The sequence below is a fragment of the Petromyzon marinus genome, chromosome 77, assembly GCF_048934315.1.
Source record: "Petromyzon marinus isolate PM22_M1 ecotype Great Lakes invasive population chromosome 77, UKy_Petmar_22M1.pri1.0, whole genome shotgun sequence".
NCBI classification, from domain to species: Eukaryota; Metazoa; Chordata; class Hyperoartia; order Petromyzontiformes; family Petromyzontidae; genus Petromyzon; species Petromyzon marinus.
The window spans coordinates 2,572,085-2,587,225 of record NC_133743.1 but is presented as its reverse complement, the minus strand read 5'-3'; the positions used below and the strand labels follow the sequence as shown (position 1 = coordinate 2,587,225).

Sequence of the window (15,141 nt, the reverse complement as noted above, 5' to 3'; positions counted from 1 at the left end):
AGAACACCGTCGCCATCACCGTCATCAACAACATCGTCACCGCCATCGTCATCAACAACATCGTCATCAGGAACACCGTCACCATCACCGTCATCATCAACATCACCGCCATCGTCATCAAGAACATCACCACCGTCACCATCACCGCCATCAACAACGCCATCGTCATCAACAACACCGTCACCATCACCGCCATCAACAACGCCATCGTCATCAACAACACCGTCACCATCACCGCCATCGTCATCAAGAACATCACCATCACCACCATCACCGCCATCAACAACATCACCGCCATCGCCATCACCGCCATCGTCATCAACACCGTCACCATCACCGCCATCAACACATCACCGCCATCAACACATCACCGCCATCGTCATCAACAACACCGTCACCGTCACCGCCATCGTCATCAAGAACATCGTCACCATCACCACCATCGCCATCACCGCCATCGTCATCAACAACATCACCGCCATCGTCATCAAGAACATCGTCACCATCACCACCATCGCCATCACCGCCATCGTCATCAACAACATCACCACCATCGTCATCAACAACATCACCAGCATCACCGTCACCGCCATCAACAACATCACCGCCATCGTCATCAGGAGCATCACCACCATCGCCATCACCGCCATCAATAACATCACCGCCATCGTCATCAAGAACACCGTCACCATCACCGCCATCAACAACATCACCACCATCACCACCATCACCGCCATCAACAACATCACCGCCATCGTCATCAACAACATCGTCACCATCACCGCCATCAACACCATCACCACCGTCACCACCATCACCGCCATCAACAACATCACCGCCATCGTCATCAACAACATCGTCACCATCACCACCATCACCACCGTCACCGCCATCGTCATCAACAACATCGTCACCATCACCGACATCAACACCATCACCACCGTCACCACAGTCACCACCGTCACCGTCGCCACCACCGTGGACATCTCCGCCATCGCCGGTAACGCCGTCATGGCTGCTCCGTCTCCCTCCCGTCTCCCCCCCCAGGCCGTGGGAGGAGTTGGTGTCGCTTCTCTCGTCGGTTCGCAAGGGACGGCGTTTACTGGGCCGCATGCTTACCCTGCTGCTCGCCACCACCACCACCGGCACCACCACCACCGGCACCACCACCACCACCACCGGCACCACCGGCACCACCACCACCACCACCGGCACCACCACCGGCACCACCGGCACCACCGGCACCGGCACCACCGCCGCCGCTGGCGCCCTGCTGGTGGCGCTGTGCCGCCAGGCACTGGCCCTGGAGCGCCGCGACGGCGCCGACGCGGCGCTCCCCACGGCCGTGGCCCCGGCCTGCGTGGCCGCGGCCGGGGCCCTGCCCCTGCCGCGGCTCGCCAGCGCCCTGCACGCCCTGCTGCACCAGCTGCACCAACACCAGCAGCAGCAGGGGCAGCAGCAGCAGGGGCAGCAGCAGGGGCAGCAGCAGGGGTTGGGGAGCTGCAAGGTGAGGGAGGCGGTGACCCACCCACTCGCTCACCTACCCACCCACTCACTCACCTACTCACCCACCCACACACACTCACCCACCCACACACTCACCCACCCACTCGCTCGCCCATCCACTCGCTCACTCACCTACCCACTCACCCACTCACTCACCCACCCACCCACTCACTCGCCTACTCGCCTAGCCACCCACTCACTCGCCTACCCACCCACTCGCTCGCCTACCCACCCACTCACTCACCTACTCGCCTAACCACCCACTTGCTCGCCTACCCACTCACCCACTCACTCACCCACCCACCCACTCACTCGCCTACTCGCCTAGCCACCCACTTGCTCGCCTACCCACTCACCCACTCGCTCACCCACCCACCCACTCACTCGCCTACCCACCCACTCACTCGCCTACCCACCCGCTCACTCACTCGCCTACCCACCCACTCGCTCGCCTACCCACCCGCTCGCCTACTCACCCACCCACTCGCTCGCCTACCCACCCACCCACTCGCCTGCCTATCCACCCACCCACTCGCTCACCTACTCACCCACCCACTCGCTCACCTACTTGCCCACCCACTCGCTCACCTACCTACCCACCCACCCACTCGCCTGCCTACCCACCCACTCGCTCACCTACTCGCCCACCCACCCACTCACTCGCCTACCCACCCACCCACTCGCTCACCTACTCACCCACCCACTCGCCTACCCACCCACTCGCTCACCCACTCACCCACCCACTCGCTCACCTACTCACCCACCCACTCGCCGGCCCGCCCACTCGCTCGCCTACCTAGTCGCTCGTTCACTCGGCCGCCCGCTCAGTCGCTCACCCACCCCCCCCGCGCGTGTTTCATTGTGTCTGTGTCTCTGCGTGTCTGTGTCTGCGTGTGTCATTGTGTCTGTGTGTGCGTGTCTGTGTCATTGTGTCTGCGTGCGTGTGTCTGTGTGTCATTGTGTCTGCGTGCGTGTCTGTGTCTGTGTGCGTGTGTCATTGTGTCTGTGTGTGCGTGTCTGTGTGTGTCATTGTGTCTGCGTCTGTGTGTGCGTGTCTATGTCTGTGTGCGTGTCTATGTGTCTGTGTGTCTGTGTCTGCGTGTGTCATTGTGTCTGTGTGTGCTTGTGTCATTGTGTCTGTGTGTGTCATTGTCTGTGTGTGTCATTGTGTCTGTGTGTGTCATTGTGTCTGTGTGTGCGTGTGTCACTGTGTCTGTGTGTGTGTGTGTGTGTCTCTGCGTGTCTGTCTCTGCGTGTCTGTCTCTGCATGTGCATGTGTCACTGTGTCTGTGTGTCTGTGTGTCTGCCTGTGTCCCCTCCCCCACCCCCCCAGTTTGCGCTATCCCTGCTCTACGCGGTGCTGAGCTGTGGCGAGCAGAGAATCTGCAGTGAGGACGGAGACATCTCCAGCGCAGACCGTCTAGCCTGGTGTGTGTCTCTGTGTGTCACCGTGTCTCTGTGTGTGTGTGTGTCATTACCCCCTACCTCCTCGCGGTGCCGGACGGGCAACTCTGTCGTGGACGGTGCTGTGGGGGGAAGATCCAATTTCGATTGGCTCCTCCCCCTCATGGCGTCCGTGTCCACCACAGGGGCTAAAACGGGGGCTCTGGACGGGTGCGAGGGGCTGGTAACCCCCTCCACCTTCAATTAATTACCACGAAACCACGAGTTCAACTGAGATATGTAACTAATAAGCTTGTGCCGGAGGCCCCGGGGGGCCAGGCGTCCATGACGTCTCCTGGCCAAACCCCAATTGGCGGAGCCAGGAGATTGAATACCTACCCTCGGGGCTACTCCAGAAACAACGAAAAGCCACTACGGGTGGCCACGTGGAATGTTCGAACGCTCACCCGCGGAGGAGAGGCTGCCCACTCCTCTGTCGGGAGCTGGACCGGTACCGCCTGGATCCTCTGCGGCATTCAGGAGGTCCGGTGGACCGGCTCTGGCTCCTGCCACCATGAGGGGTGGACAGTCCTCTACTCGGGGCAGCAGACTGCCAAACAACAGGGTGTGGCTCTTCTTTTGAACAAAATAATGAAGGGGGCGTGGGAGCGTGGCGGTGAGGTGTGGGAAGTTGTAAGCCCCAGGCTACTTTGGGCTCGCCTTCCCATCAATCGGAGGCGAGGATTGGTGGTCGTGGTTACTTATGCCCCCACCGAAGACGAACAACTGTGGATGGATGCAGGCAAGGCCGATGAGTCAGATGCCTTCTATGACCTCCTGTCACAGGTGCTGGCTAAAGTGGCCCCTCGGGATAGAGTCATCATGTTGGGTGACTTCAATGCCTGAGTTGTTCATGATGCTGGCACCTGGTCTGGAGTTATCGGAATGCATGTGCCAGATCAGCTCAATAACAACGGTAGGAGGCTGCTAGATTTTTGTGCAGCCCATGGGCTTGTAATTACCAACACGCTGTTCCGGCATCGGCGCATCCACACAACATCACGGATGCATGCCGGGTCCAAGCAAGAACATCTGCCCGACTAAATAGTGACGGAACAGCGGATGCGAGCCTATGTCCTTGACACCAGGACCTACCGTGGAGCTGATCTGCCCACTCGCCATCGGATTGTCATTTGCTCCGGTTATAAACATTAATGCTGGCCTGCATACGGATTGTGTGAGGAGCTCTCAAATCCTCAAGATCTGGACGAAGTCCCATCGGTGAGCTCCTCCGGCAGGCAAGGCTGCGATGGCTGGGTCATGTAGCCCGCATGCCCAGCCACCGCATGCCGAAACAGCTTTTGTTTGGCCGGATTGAGGGGGCTAAGCGGGCGCGGCACGGGCTAGAGAAGAGATGGAGTGATGTGGTACAGGAGGACGTGGAGCTGAGTGGACTTGCCGATGACTGGTACCAGCGGTGTCAAGATCGGCCTCTGTGGAGGAGGCTCGTGAAGGATGCTACTGGGCAGTTGGAGGCAGTCGCCCTCCAACAACAACGGAGGGCGGAGGAGCGACGCTCACAACAGCGAGCGGAGCGCCGGGTGGCTAAAGCACAGCAGGTTGGCACAGTAGGGGGCACAGGTGGTGCATCAGCCAGTCATCTCAGTCAGTCGACCCGTGGCACCTGGGTCTGCCCCGTGACCTCCTGCCAGCGGGCGTTCGACACTTCACGTGGCCTCAGGGTGCACATAGCCTGGCACAAGCGTCGTGGTGACGTCACCGCCACTTAGTGGCGAATGGCGGTTGTTGTTGTTGTGTGTGTGTGTCACTGTGTGTGTGTGTGTGTGTCACTGTGTGTGTGTCACTGTGTGTGTGTGTGTGTCACTGTGTGTGTCACTGTGTGTGTGTGTGTCACTGTGTGTGTGTGTGTCACTGTGTGTGTGTGTGTGTCACTGTGTGTGTGTGTGTGTCACTGTGTGTGTGTGTGTCACTGTGTGTGTGTGTGTCACTGTGTGTGTGTGTGTGTCACTGTGTGTGTGTGTGTCACTGTGTGTGTGTGTGTGTGTCACTGTGTGTGTGTGTGTGTGTCACTGTGTGTGTGTGTGTGTGTCACTGTGTGTGTGTGTGTGTGTCACTGTGTGTGTGTGTGTGTGTCACTGTGTGTGTGTGTGTGTCACTGTGTGTGTGTGTGTGTCACTGTGTGTGTGTGTGTGTCACTGTGTGTGTGTGTGTGTCACTGTGTGTGTGTGTGTGTCACTGTGTGTGTGTGTGTCACTGTGTGTGTGTGTGTGTCACTGTGTGTGTGTGTCACTGTGTGTGTGTGTGTCACTGTGTGTGTGTGTGTGTCACTGTGTGTGTGTGTGTGTGTCACTGTGTGTGTGTGTGTGTGTCACTGTGTGTGTGTGTGTGTGTCACTGTGTGTGTGTGTGTGTGTCACTGTGTGTGTGTGTGTCACTGTGTGTGTGTGTGTCACTGTGTGTGTGTGTGTGTCACTGTGTGTGTGTGTGTGTCACTGTGTGTGTGTGTGTGTCACTGTGTGTGTGTGTGTGTCACTGTGTGTGTGTGTGTCACTGTGTGTGTGTGTGTCACTGTGTGTGTGTGTGGCAGGACTGAGCTGGTGGCGGAGTCTGCGGTGGTGCTGGCCTCCGCGCCAGCCGCGGTGCACGCAGAGACGCCCACCCTCCCTGGCAGCGTCCCCCTTCCGTGAGAGACGCACAGGGAGAGGGGGACACTGGGACACTGGGACACTGGGACACTGAGACACTGGGACACTGGGACACTGAGACACTGGGACACTGGGACACTGGGACACTGGGACACTGAGACACTGAGACACTGGGACACTGGGACACTGAGACACTGGGACACTGGGACACTGAGACACTGAGACACTGAGACACTGGGACACTGAGACACGGGGACACTGGGACACTGGGACAGGGAGACACTGAGACACTGGGACAGGGAGACACTGAGACACTGGGACACTGAGACACTGAGACACTGGGACACTGAGACACTGGGACACTGGGACACTGGGACACTGAGACACTGGGACACTGAGACACTGAGACACTGGGACACTGAGACACGGGGACACTGGGACACTGGGACACTGGGACACTGAGACACTGGGACACTGAGACACTGAGACACTGGGACACTGGGACACTGAGACACGGGGACACTGAGACACTGGGACACTGAGACACTGGGACACTGAGACACTGAGACACTGGGACACTGGGACACTGAGACACTGGGACACTGAGACACTGAGACACTGGGACACTGAGACACTGGGACACTGGGACACTGAGACACTGAGACACTGGGACACTGGGACACTGGGACACTGAGACACTGGGACACTGGGACACTGGGACACAGGGACACAGGGACACTGAGACACTGGGACAGGACGACACTGGGACACTGGGACAGGAAGACACTGGGACACTGGGACAGGGAGACACTGAGACACTGGGACACTGAGACACTGGGACACTGAGACAGAGACACTGGGACACTGGGACACTGGGACACTGGGACATGGACAGATCTCTCTGGTTCACGAGTCAGATGCTCGTGGCTGGGTGGGCGGGCGAGCGTCTCTGTGTGTGTAAGTGTCTCTGTGTGTGTGTGTGTCACTGTGTGTGTGAGTGTCTCTGTGTGTGTGTAAGTGTCTGTGTGCGTGTATCACTGTGTGTCACTGTGTGTGTGTGTGTCTCTCTGTGTGTGAGTGTCACTGTGTGAGTGTCACTGTGTGAGTGTCTCTGTGTGCGAGTGTCTCTGTGTGCGAGTGTCTCCGTGTGCGAGTGTCTCCGTGTGCGAGTGTCTCCGTGTGCGAGTGTCTCCGTGTGCGAGTGTCTCTGTGTGCGAGTGTCTCTGTGTGCGAGTGTCTCTGTGTGCGAGTGTCTCTGTGTGCGAGTGTCTCTGTGTGTGTGTGTGTGAGTCTCTGTGTGTGTGTGTGTGAGTCTCTGTGTGTGTGTGTGAGTCTCTGTGTGTGTGTGTGTGAGTCTCTGTGTGTGTGTGTGTGAGTCTCTGTGTGTGTGCGAGTGTCTCTGTGTGTGTGAGCCTGTCTCTGTCTGTGTGTGAGCCTGTCTCTGTCTGTGTGTGAGCCTGTCTCTGTCTGTGTGTGAGCCTGTCTCTGTCTGTGTGTGAGCCTGTCTCTGTCTGTGTGTGAGCCTGTCTGTGCGAGTGTCTCTGTGCGAGCGTCCTTGTTTGTGGCCGTGGTGGTTTTGTCTTTTTTCAGCTCTGGCCTGAAAGTCGCCGGCAGTCACTGAAGAGGAGGAGGAGGAGGAAGAGGAGGAGGAGGAGGAAGAGGAGGAGTGGGAGTGGCTCCATGGATGTGACACTCGGAGATGGGGCTAGAGAGCTGCTGTGACCGCTTGTACAATGGACACTTTTTACTGATCCCTCGCACTCCCCCTCTCACTCACTCACTCTCTCCCTAACTCACTCTCCCTCTCTCTCACTCTCTCCCTAACTCACTCTCACTCTCTCCCTAACTCACTCCATAACTCACACTCACTCTCTCCCTAACTCACTCTCACTCTCTCCCTAACTCACTCTCCCTCTCTCTCACTCTCTCCCTAACTCACTCTCCCTCTCTCTCACTCTCTCCCTAACTCACTCTCCCCCTCTCTCACTCACTCTCTCACCCTCTCTCACCGTCTCTCTCTCACTCACCATCTCTCTCTCACCATCTCTCTCACCATCTCTCTCTCTCTCACCATCTCTTTCTCACCATCTCTCACCATCTCTCTCACTCACCATCTCTCTCTCTCTCTCTCACCATCTCTCTCTCTCTCACCATCTCTCTCTCTCTCACCATCTCTCTCTCTCTCACCATCTCTCTCTCTCACCATCTCTCACCATCTCACTCACCATCTCTCTCTCACTCACCATCTCTCTCTCTCACCATCTCTCACCATCTCTCACCATCTCTCTCTCTCTCACTCACCATCTCTCTCTCTCTCTCTCACCATCTCTCGCTGTCTCACTCACCATCTCTCTCTCACTCACCATCTCTCTCACCATCTCTCTCTCTCACTCACCATCTCTCTCACCATCTCTCTCTCTCACTCACCATCTCTCTATCTCATCCGCCCTCCCTCACTCTGGGGGAGAGGGACACGGTGGTGGGTGGGGGTGACGCTTTGGTTGAGAGTGACGCTGTGGTTGGTGGGGGTGACGCTGTGGGTGGGGGTGACGCTGTGGGTGGGGGTGACGCTGTGGGTGGGGGTGACGCTGTGGGTGGGGGTGACGCTGTGGGTGGGGGTGACGCTGTGGGTGGGGGTGACGCTGTGGTTGGTGGGGGTGACGCTGTGGTTGGTGGGGGGTGACGCTGTGGGTGGGGGTGACGCTGTGGGTGGGGGTGACGCTGTGGGTGGGGGTGACGCTGTGGGTGGGGGTGACGCTGTGGGTGGGGATGACGCTGTGGTGGGGGTGACGCTGTGGTGGGGGTGACGCTGTGGTGGGGGTGACGCTGTGGTGGGGGTGACGCTGTGGTGGGGGTGACGCTGTGGTGGGGGTGACGCTGTGGTGGGGGTGACGCTGTTGTGGGGGTGACGCTGTGGTGGGGGTGACGCTGTGGTGGGGGTGACGCTGTGGTTGGTGGGGGTGACGCTGTGGTTGGTGGGGGTGACGCTGTGGTTGGTGGGGGGTGACGCTGTTGTGGGGGTGACGCTGTTGTGGGGGTGACGCTGTGGTGGGGGTGACGCTGTGGTGGGGGTGACGCTGTGGTTGGTGGGGGTGACGCTGTGGTTGGTGGGGGTGACGCTGTGGTTGGTGGGGGTGACGCTGTGGTTGGTGGGGGTGACGCTGTGGTTGGTGGGGGGTGACGCTGTGGGTGGGGGTGACGCTGTGGTGGGGGTGACGCTGTGGTGGGGGTGACGCTGTGGTGGGGGTGACGCTGTGGTGGGGGTGACGCTGGTGGGGGGTGACGCTGTGGTTGGTGGGGGGTGACGCTGTGGTTGGTGGGGGGTGACGCTGTGGTTGGTGGGGGGTGACGCTGTGGTTGGTGGGGGGTGACGCTGTGGTTGGTGGGGGGTGACGCTGTGGTTGGTGGGGGGTGACGCTGTGGTTGGTGGGGGGTGACGGGGTGATTGGTGGGGGGTGACGCTGTGGTTGGTGGGGGGTGACGGGGTGATTGGTGGGTGGTGACGCTGTGGTTGGTGGGGGGTGACGCTGTGGTGGGGGGTGACGCTGTGGTGGGGGGTGACGCTGTGGTGGGGGGTGACGCTGTGGTGGGGGGTGACGCTGTGGTGGGGGGTGACGCTGTGGTGGGGGGTGACGCTGTGGTTGGGGTGACGCTGTGGTTGGGGTGACGCTGTGGTTGGTGGGGGGTGACGGGGTGATTGGTGGGGGGTGACGCTGTGGTTGGTGGGGGGTAATGCTGTGGTTTGTGGGGGGTGACGGGGTGATTGGTGGGGGGTGACGGGGTGATTGGTGGGGGGTGACTCTGTGATCGGTGGGGGGTGACGCTGTGGTCGGTGGGGGGTGACGCTGTGGTTGGTGGGGGGTGACGGGGTGACGGCTTGGTTTCCAGAATTCTGTGATGTTGACGATGTTGACGACGATGTTGACGATGTTGACGATGTTGACAGTGATGAGGTTGACGATGTTGACAGTGATGAGGTTGATGATGTTGAGAATAAAACATTGTATGTTGGCAATCGCTGGTGGAGCAGATTTGTCGGTTTAATTTGGGTGGGAGTCTCTGGGTGGGAGTCTCTGGGTGGGAGTCTCTGGGTGGGGAGTCTCTCTGGGTGGGAAGTCTCTGGGTGGGAGTGACTCTGGGTGGGAGTGACTCTGGGTGGGAGTCTCTCTGGGTGGGAGTCTCTCTGGGTGGGAGTCTCTCTGGGTGGGTGGGAGTGACTCTGGGTGGGAGACTCTGGGTGGGAGTCTCTGGGTGGGAGTCTCTGGGTGGGAGTCTCTGGGTGGGAGTCTCAGGGTGGGAGTCTCTGGGTGGGGAGTCTCTCTGGGTGGGAAGTCTCTGGGTGGGAGTGACTCTGGGTGGGAGTCTCTCTGGGTGGGAGTCTCTCTGGGTGGGAGTCTCTCTGGGTGGGTGGGAGTGACTCTGGGTGGGAGTCTCAGGGTGGGAGTCTCTGGGTGGGAGTGACTCTGGGTGGGAGTGACTCTGGGTGGGAGTGACTCTGGGTGGGAGTGTCTCTGGGTGGGAGTGTCTCTGGGTGGGAGTGACTCTGGGTGGGAGTCTCTCTGGGTGGGAGTGACTCTGGGTGGGAGTGACTCTGGGTGGGAGTGACTCTGGGTGGGAGTGACTCTGGGTGGGAGTGACTCTGGGTGGGAGTGACTCTGGGTGGGAGTGACTCTGGGTGGGAGTCTGGGTGGGTGGGAGTCTGGGTGGGTGGGAGTCTCTGGGTGGGTGGGAGTCTCTGGGTGGGAGTCTCTGGGCGGGTCACTCTGGGTGGGTGGGAGTCTCTGGGTGGGTGGGAGTCTCTGGGTGGGTGGGAGTCTCTGGGTGGGTGGGAGTCTGGGAGGGTGGGTGGGAGTCTGGGAGGGTGGGTGGGAGTCTCTGGGTGTGAGTCTCTGGGTGGGAGACTCTGGGTGGGAGTGACTCTGGGTGGGTGGGAGTCTCTGGGTGGGTGGGCGTCTCTGGGTGGGTGGGAGTCTCTGGGTGGGTGGGAGTCTCTGGGTGGGAGTCTCTGGGCGGGTCACTCTGGGTGGGTGACTGGGTGGGTGGGAGTCTCTGGGTGGGTGGGAGTCTGGGAGGGTGGGTGTGAGTCTCTGGGTGTGAGTCTCTGGGTGTGAGTCTCTGGGTAGGAGTCTCTCTGGGTGGGAGTCTCTGGGCGGGAGTCTCTGGGTGGGTGGGAGTCTCTCTGGGTGGGTTGTCTCTCTGGGTGGGAGTGACTCTGGGTGGGAGTGACTCTGGGTGGGAGTGACTCAGGGTGGGAGTGACTCTGGGTGGGAGTCTCTCTGGGTGGGAGTGACTGGGTGGGAGTGACTGGGTGGGAGTGACTCTGGGTGGGAGTGACTCTGGGTGGGAGTCACTCTGGGTGGGAGTCTCTCTGGGTGGGAGACTCTGGGTGGGAGTCTCTGGGTGGGAGTCTCTGGGTGGGAGTGTCTCTGGGTGGGAGTGTCTCTGGGTGGGAGTGACTCTGGGTGGGAGTCTCTCTGGGTGGGAGTGACTCTGGGTGGGAGTCTCTCTGGGTGGGAGTGACTCTGGGTGGGAGTGACTCTGGGTGGGAGTGACTCTGGGTGGGAGTGACTCTGGGTGGGAGTGACTCTGGGTGGGAGTCTCTGGGTGGGTGGGAGTCTCTGGGTGGGAGTCTCTGGGCGGGTCACTCTGGGTGGGTGGGAGTCTCTGGGTGGGTGGGAGTCTCTGGGTGGGTGGGAGTCTCTGGGTGGGTGGGAGTCTCTGGGTGGGTGGGAGTCTCTGGGTGGGTGGGAGTCTCTGGGTGGGTGGGAGTCTCTGGGTGGGTGGGAGTCTCTGGGTGGGTGGGAGTCTCTGGGTGGGTGGGAGTCTGGGAGGGTGGGTGGGAGTCTCTGGGTGTGAGTCTCTGGGTGTGAGTCTCTGGGTGGGAGACTCTGGGTGGGAGACTCTGGGTGGGAGTGACTCTGGGTGGGAGTCTCTGGGTGGGTGGGAGTCTCTGGGTGGGTGGGAGTCTCTGGGTGGGAGTCTCTGGGCGGGTCACTCTGGGTGGGTGACTGGGTGGGTGGGAGTCTCTGGGTGGGTGGGAGTCTGGGAGGGTGGGTGTGAGTCTCTGGGTGTGAGTCTCTGGGTAGGAGTCTCTCTGGGTGGGAGTCTCTGGGCGGGAGTCTCTGGGTGGGTGGGAGTCTCTCTGGGTGGGTTGTCTCTCTGGGTGGGAGTGACTCTGGGTGGGAGTGACTCTGGGTGGGAGTGACTCTGGGTGGGAGTCTCTCTGGGTGGGAGTGACTCTGGGTGGGAGTGACTGGGTGGGAGTGACTCTGGGTGGGAGTCTCTGGGTGGGAGTGACTCTGGGTGGGAGTCTCTCTGGGTGGGAGTGACTCTGGGTGGGAGACTGAGGGTGGGAGTCTCTGGGTGGGAGTGACTCTGGGTGGGAGACTCTGGGTGGGAGTCTCTGGGTGGGAGTCTCTGGGTGGGAGTCTCTGGGTGGGAGACTCTGGGTGGGAGTCTCTGGGTGGGGAGTCTCTGGGTGGGAGTCTCTGGGTGGGAGACTCTGGGTGGGAGTCTCTGGGTGGGAGTCTCTGGGTGGGAGTCTCTGGGTGGGAGTCTCTGGGTGGGAGTCTCTGGGTGGGAGACTCTGGGTGGGAGTCTCTGGGTGGGAGTCTCTGGGTGGGAGTCTCTGGGTGGGAGTCTCTGGGTGGGAGTCTCTGGGTGGGAGACTCTGGGTGGGAGTCTCTGGGTGGGAGACTCTGGGTGGGAGTCTCTGGGTGGGAGTGACTCTGGGTGGGAGTGACTCTGGGTGGGAGTGACTCTGGGTGGGAGTCTCTGGGTGGGAGTGACTCTGGGTGGGAGTCTCTGGGTGGGAGACTCTGGGTGGGAGACTCTGGGTGGGGAGTCTCTGGGTGGGGAGTCTCTGGGTGGGAGTGACTCTGGGTGGGAGTCTCTCTGGGTGGGAGTCTCTGGGTGGGAGTCTCTGGGCGGGTCACTCTGGGTGGGTGACTGGGTGGGTGGGAGTCTCTGGGTGGGTGGGAGTCTGGGAGGGTGGGTGTGAGTCTCTGGGTGTGAGTCTCTGGGTAGGAGTCTCTCTGGGTGGGAGTCTCTGGGCGGGAGTCTCTGGGTGGGTGGGAGTCTCTCTGGGTGGGTTGTCTCTCTGGGTGGGAGTGACTCTGGGTGGGAGTGACTCTGGGTGGGAGTGACTCTGGGTGGGAGTCTCTCTGGGTGGGAGTGACTCTGGGTGGGAGTGACTGGGTGGGAGTGACTCTGGGTGGGAGTCTCTGGGTGGGAGTGACTCTGGGTGGGAGTCTCTCTGGGTGGGAGTGACTCTGGGTGGGAGACTGAGGGTGGGAGTCTCTGGGTGGGAGTGACTCTGGGTGGGAGACTCTGGGTGGGAGTCTCTGGGTGGGAGTCTCTGGGTGGGAGTCTCTGGGTGGGAGACTCTGGGTGGGAGTCTCTGGGTGGGGAGTCTCTGGGTGGGAGTCTCTGGGTGGGAGACTCTGGGTGGGAGTCTCTGGGTGGGAGTCTCTGGGTGGGAGTCTCTGGGTGGGAGACTCTGGGTGGGAGTCTCTGGGTGGGAGTCTCTGGGTGGGAGTCTCTGGGTGGGAGTCTCTGGGTGGGAGACTCTGGGTGGGAGTCTCTGGGTGGGAGTCTCTGGGTGGGAGACTCTGGGTGGGAGTCTCTGGGTGGGAGTGACTCTGGGTGGGAGTGACTCTGGGTGGGAGTCTCTGGGTGGGAGTCTCTGGGTGGGAGTGTCTCTGGGTGGGAGTGACTCTGGGTGGGAGTCTCTGGGTGGGAGACTCTGGGTGGGAGACTCTGGGTGGGGAGTCTCTGGGTGGGGAGTCTCTGGGTGGGAGTGACTCTGGGTGGGAGTCTCTCTGGGTGGGAGTCTCTGGGTGGGAGTCTCTGGGCGGGTCACTCTGGGTGGGTGACTGGGTGGGTGGGAGTCTCTGGGTGGGTGGGAGTCTGGGAGGGTGGGTGTGAGTCTCTGGGTGTGAGTCTCTGGGTAGGAGTCTCTCTGGGTGGGAGTCTCTGGGCGGGAGTCTCTGGGTGGGTGGGAGTCTCTCTGGGTGGGTTGTCTCTCTGGGTGGGAGTGACTCTGGGTGGGAGTGACTCTGGGTGGGAGTCTCTCTGGGTGGGAGTGACTCTGGGTGGGAGTGACTGGGTGGGAGTGACTCTGGGTGGGAGTCTCTGGGTGGGAGTGACTCTGGGTGGGAGTCTCTCTGGGTGGGAGTGACTCTGGGTGGGAGACTGAGGGTGGGAGTCTCTGGGTGGGAGTGACTCTGGGTGGGAGACTCTGGGTGGGAGTCTCTGGGTGGGAGTCTCTGGATGGGAGTCTCTGGGTGGGAGACTCTGGGTGGGAGTCTCTGGGTGGGGAGTCTCTGGGTGGGAGTCTCTGGGTGGGAGACTCTGGGTGGGAGTCTCTGGGTGGGAGTCTCTGGGTGGGAGTCTCTGGGTGGGAGTCTCTGGGTGGGAGTCTCTGGGTGGGAGACTCTGGGTGGGAGTCTCTGGGTGGGAGTCTCTGGGTGGGAGTCTCTGGGTGGGAGACTCTGGGTGGGAGTCTCTGGGTGGGAGTCTCTGGGTGGGAGACTCTGGGTGGGAGTCTCTGGGTGGGAGTGACTCTGGGTGGGAGTCTCTGGGTGGGAGACTCTGGGTGGGAGTCTCTGGGTGGGAGTGACTCTGGGTGGGAGTCTCTGGGTGGGAGACTCTGGGTGGGAGACTCTGGGTGGGGAGTCTCTGGGTGGGGAGTCTCTGGGTGGGAGTGACTCTGGGTGGGAGTCTCTCTGGGTGGGAGTCTCTCTGGGTGGGAGTCTCTCTGGGTGGTTGGGGGGGTGGGGTTGGGGGTGTTGTGGTGGGGGCGGTCGCCATGGCTACCGAGACGCTAGGCCCGAGGCTGTGAGCAGGCGAGGCGACACGTTCGCGTTTAACATCGGTAAGGATGGCGAACTTTGGACGATTTAAGTTAAATCAAAGGGCAACATTTGTCTCGTAGATTGTAGTCGCTTCTTCGACACCGGTTGATGTCAGCGATGATAAGGGGTTAATCAAATTACGTGGTGGTGGTGGTTAAATCGCTGGAATTCTCGTCGCAACCGCTTTAAATGTTTTTGCCTTAAAGAAGTTTAAATGTTACGAGTCGTTAACGATTAAAGTTGTTTTTGTTGTTGTGTTGACATCGTAGCCGTTTACGATTTATTTAATCCGTAACCTCCGTTCAACACTTAACAATATCAGCCCCACCACCACAGGTGTGAAATTAATTATTAATTACAAAATATAAATAACAACAGAGTAACCATTAATATCGCTTTACTCTGTTTATCTACGTCTGCGTATTATCTACATATAACTGTGAAGTGTGAGATATTATCACGACGTTAAAAGTGTTAGTTTGGACAGTTTCGGTGTGTGCGTGCTAAAAAAACTAATTGTAATTAAATTAAATTTAACCTCGTTAAAAATCTTTCGCGCAAAAAACAAATGTCACGAACAAAACTCAAAGTTTAATGAGAGAACTTTTTAAAAAAAGTTTAATGAGAACTTTAATGAGAAAGTTTAACGCTTTGATCGACCGCCCACACGAGTTTTGGCGGGAGTTTATCGACTCTGAGGGGAATTCTTTTAAACAATAAAACGTAAAAATT

The 15,141-nt window shown here is 59.6% G+C and overlaps 1 protein-coding gene across 4 annotated transcripts in view; it reads left to right on the top strand.

Annotated features, from left to right (window-relative positions):
- The window catches only part of LOC116958459 (protein PAT1 homolog 1), a 58,658-nt gene extending 50,525 nt beyond the window's left edge, over positions 1-8,133 (top strand). For 3 of the 4 annotated variants that reach the window (XM_032981067.2, XM_032981065.2, XM_076056684.1), the window contains 4 exons: positions 1,048-1,507; positions 2,840-2,934; positions 5,497-5,592; positions 7,145-8,132. In XM_032981067.2, coding sequence (XP_032836958.2) covers positions 1,048-1,507; positions 2,840-2,934; positions 5,497-5,592; positions 7,145-7,175 — 682 coding nt within the window. In that variant the 3' untranslated portion in view covers positions 7,176-8,132. Of the gene's footprint in view, positions 1-1,047; positions 1,508-2,839; positions 2,935-5,496; positions 5,593-7,144 lie in introns of all 4 variants that reach the window. The other variant, XM_076056683.1, reaches the window with a different exon arrangement.
- Positions 8,134-15,141: the final 7,008 nt, after the last annotated feature.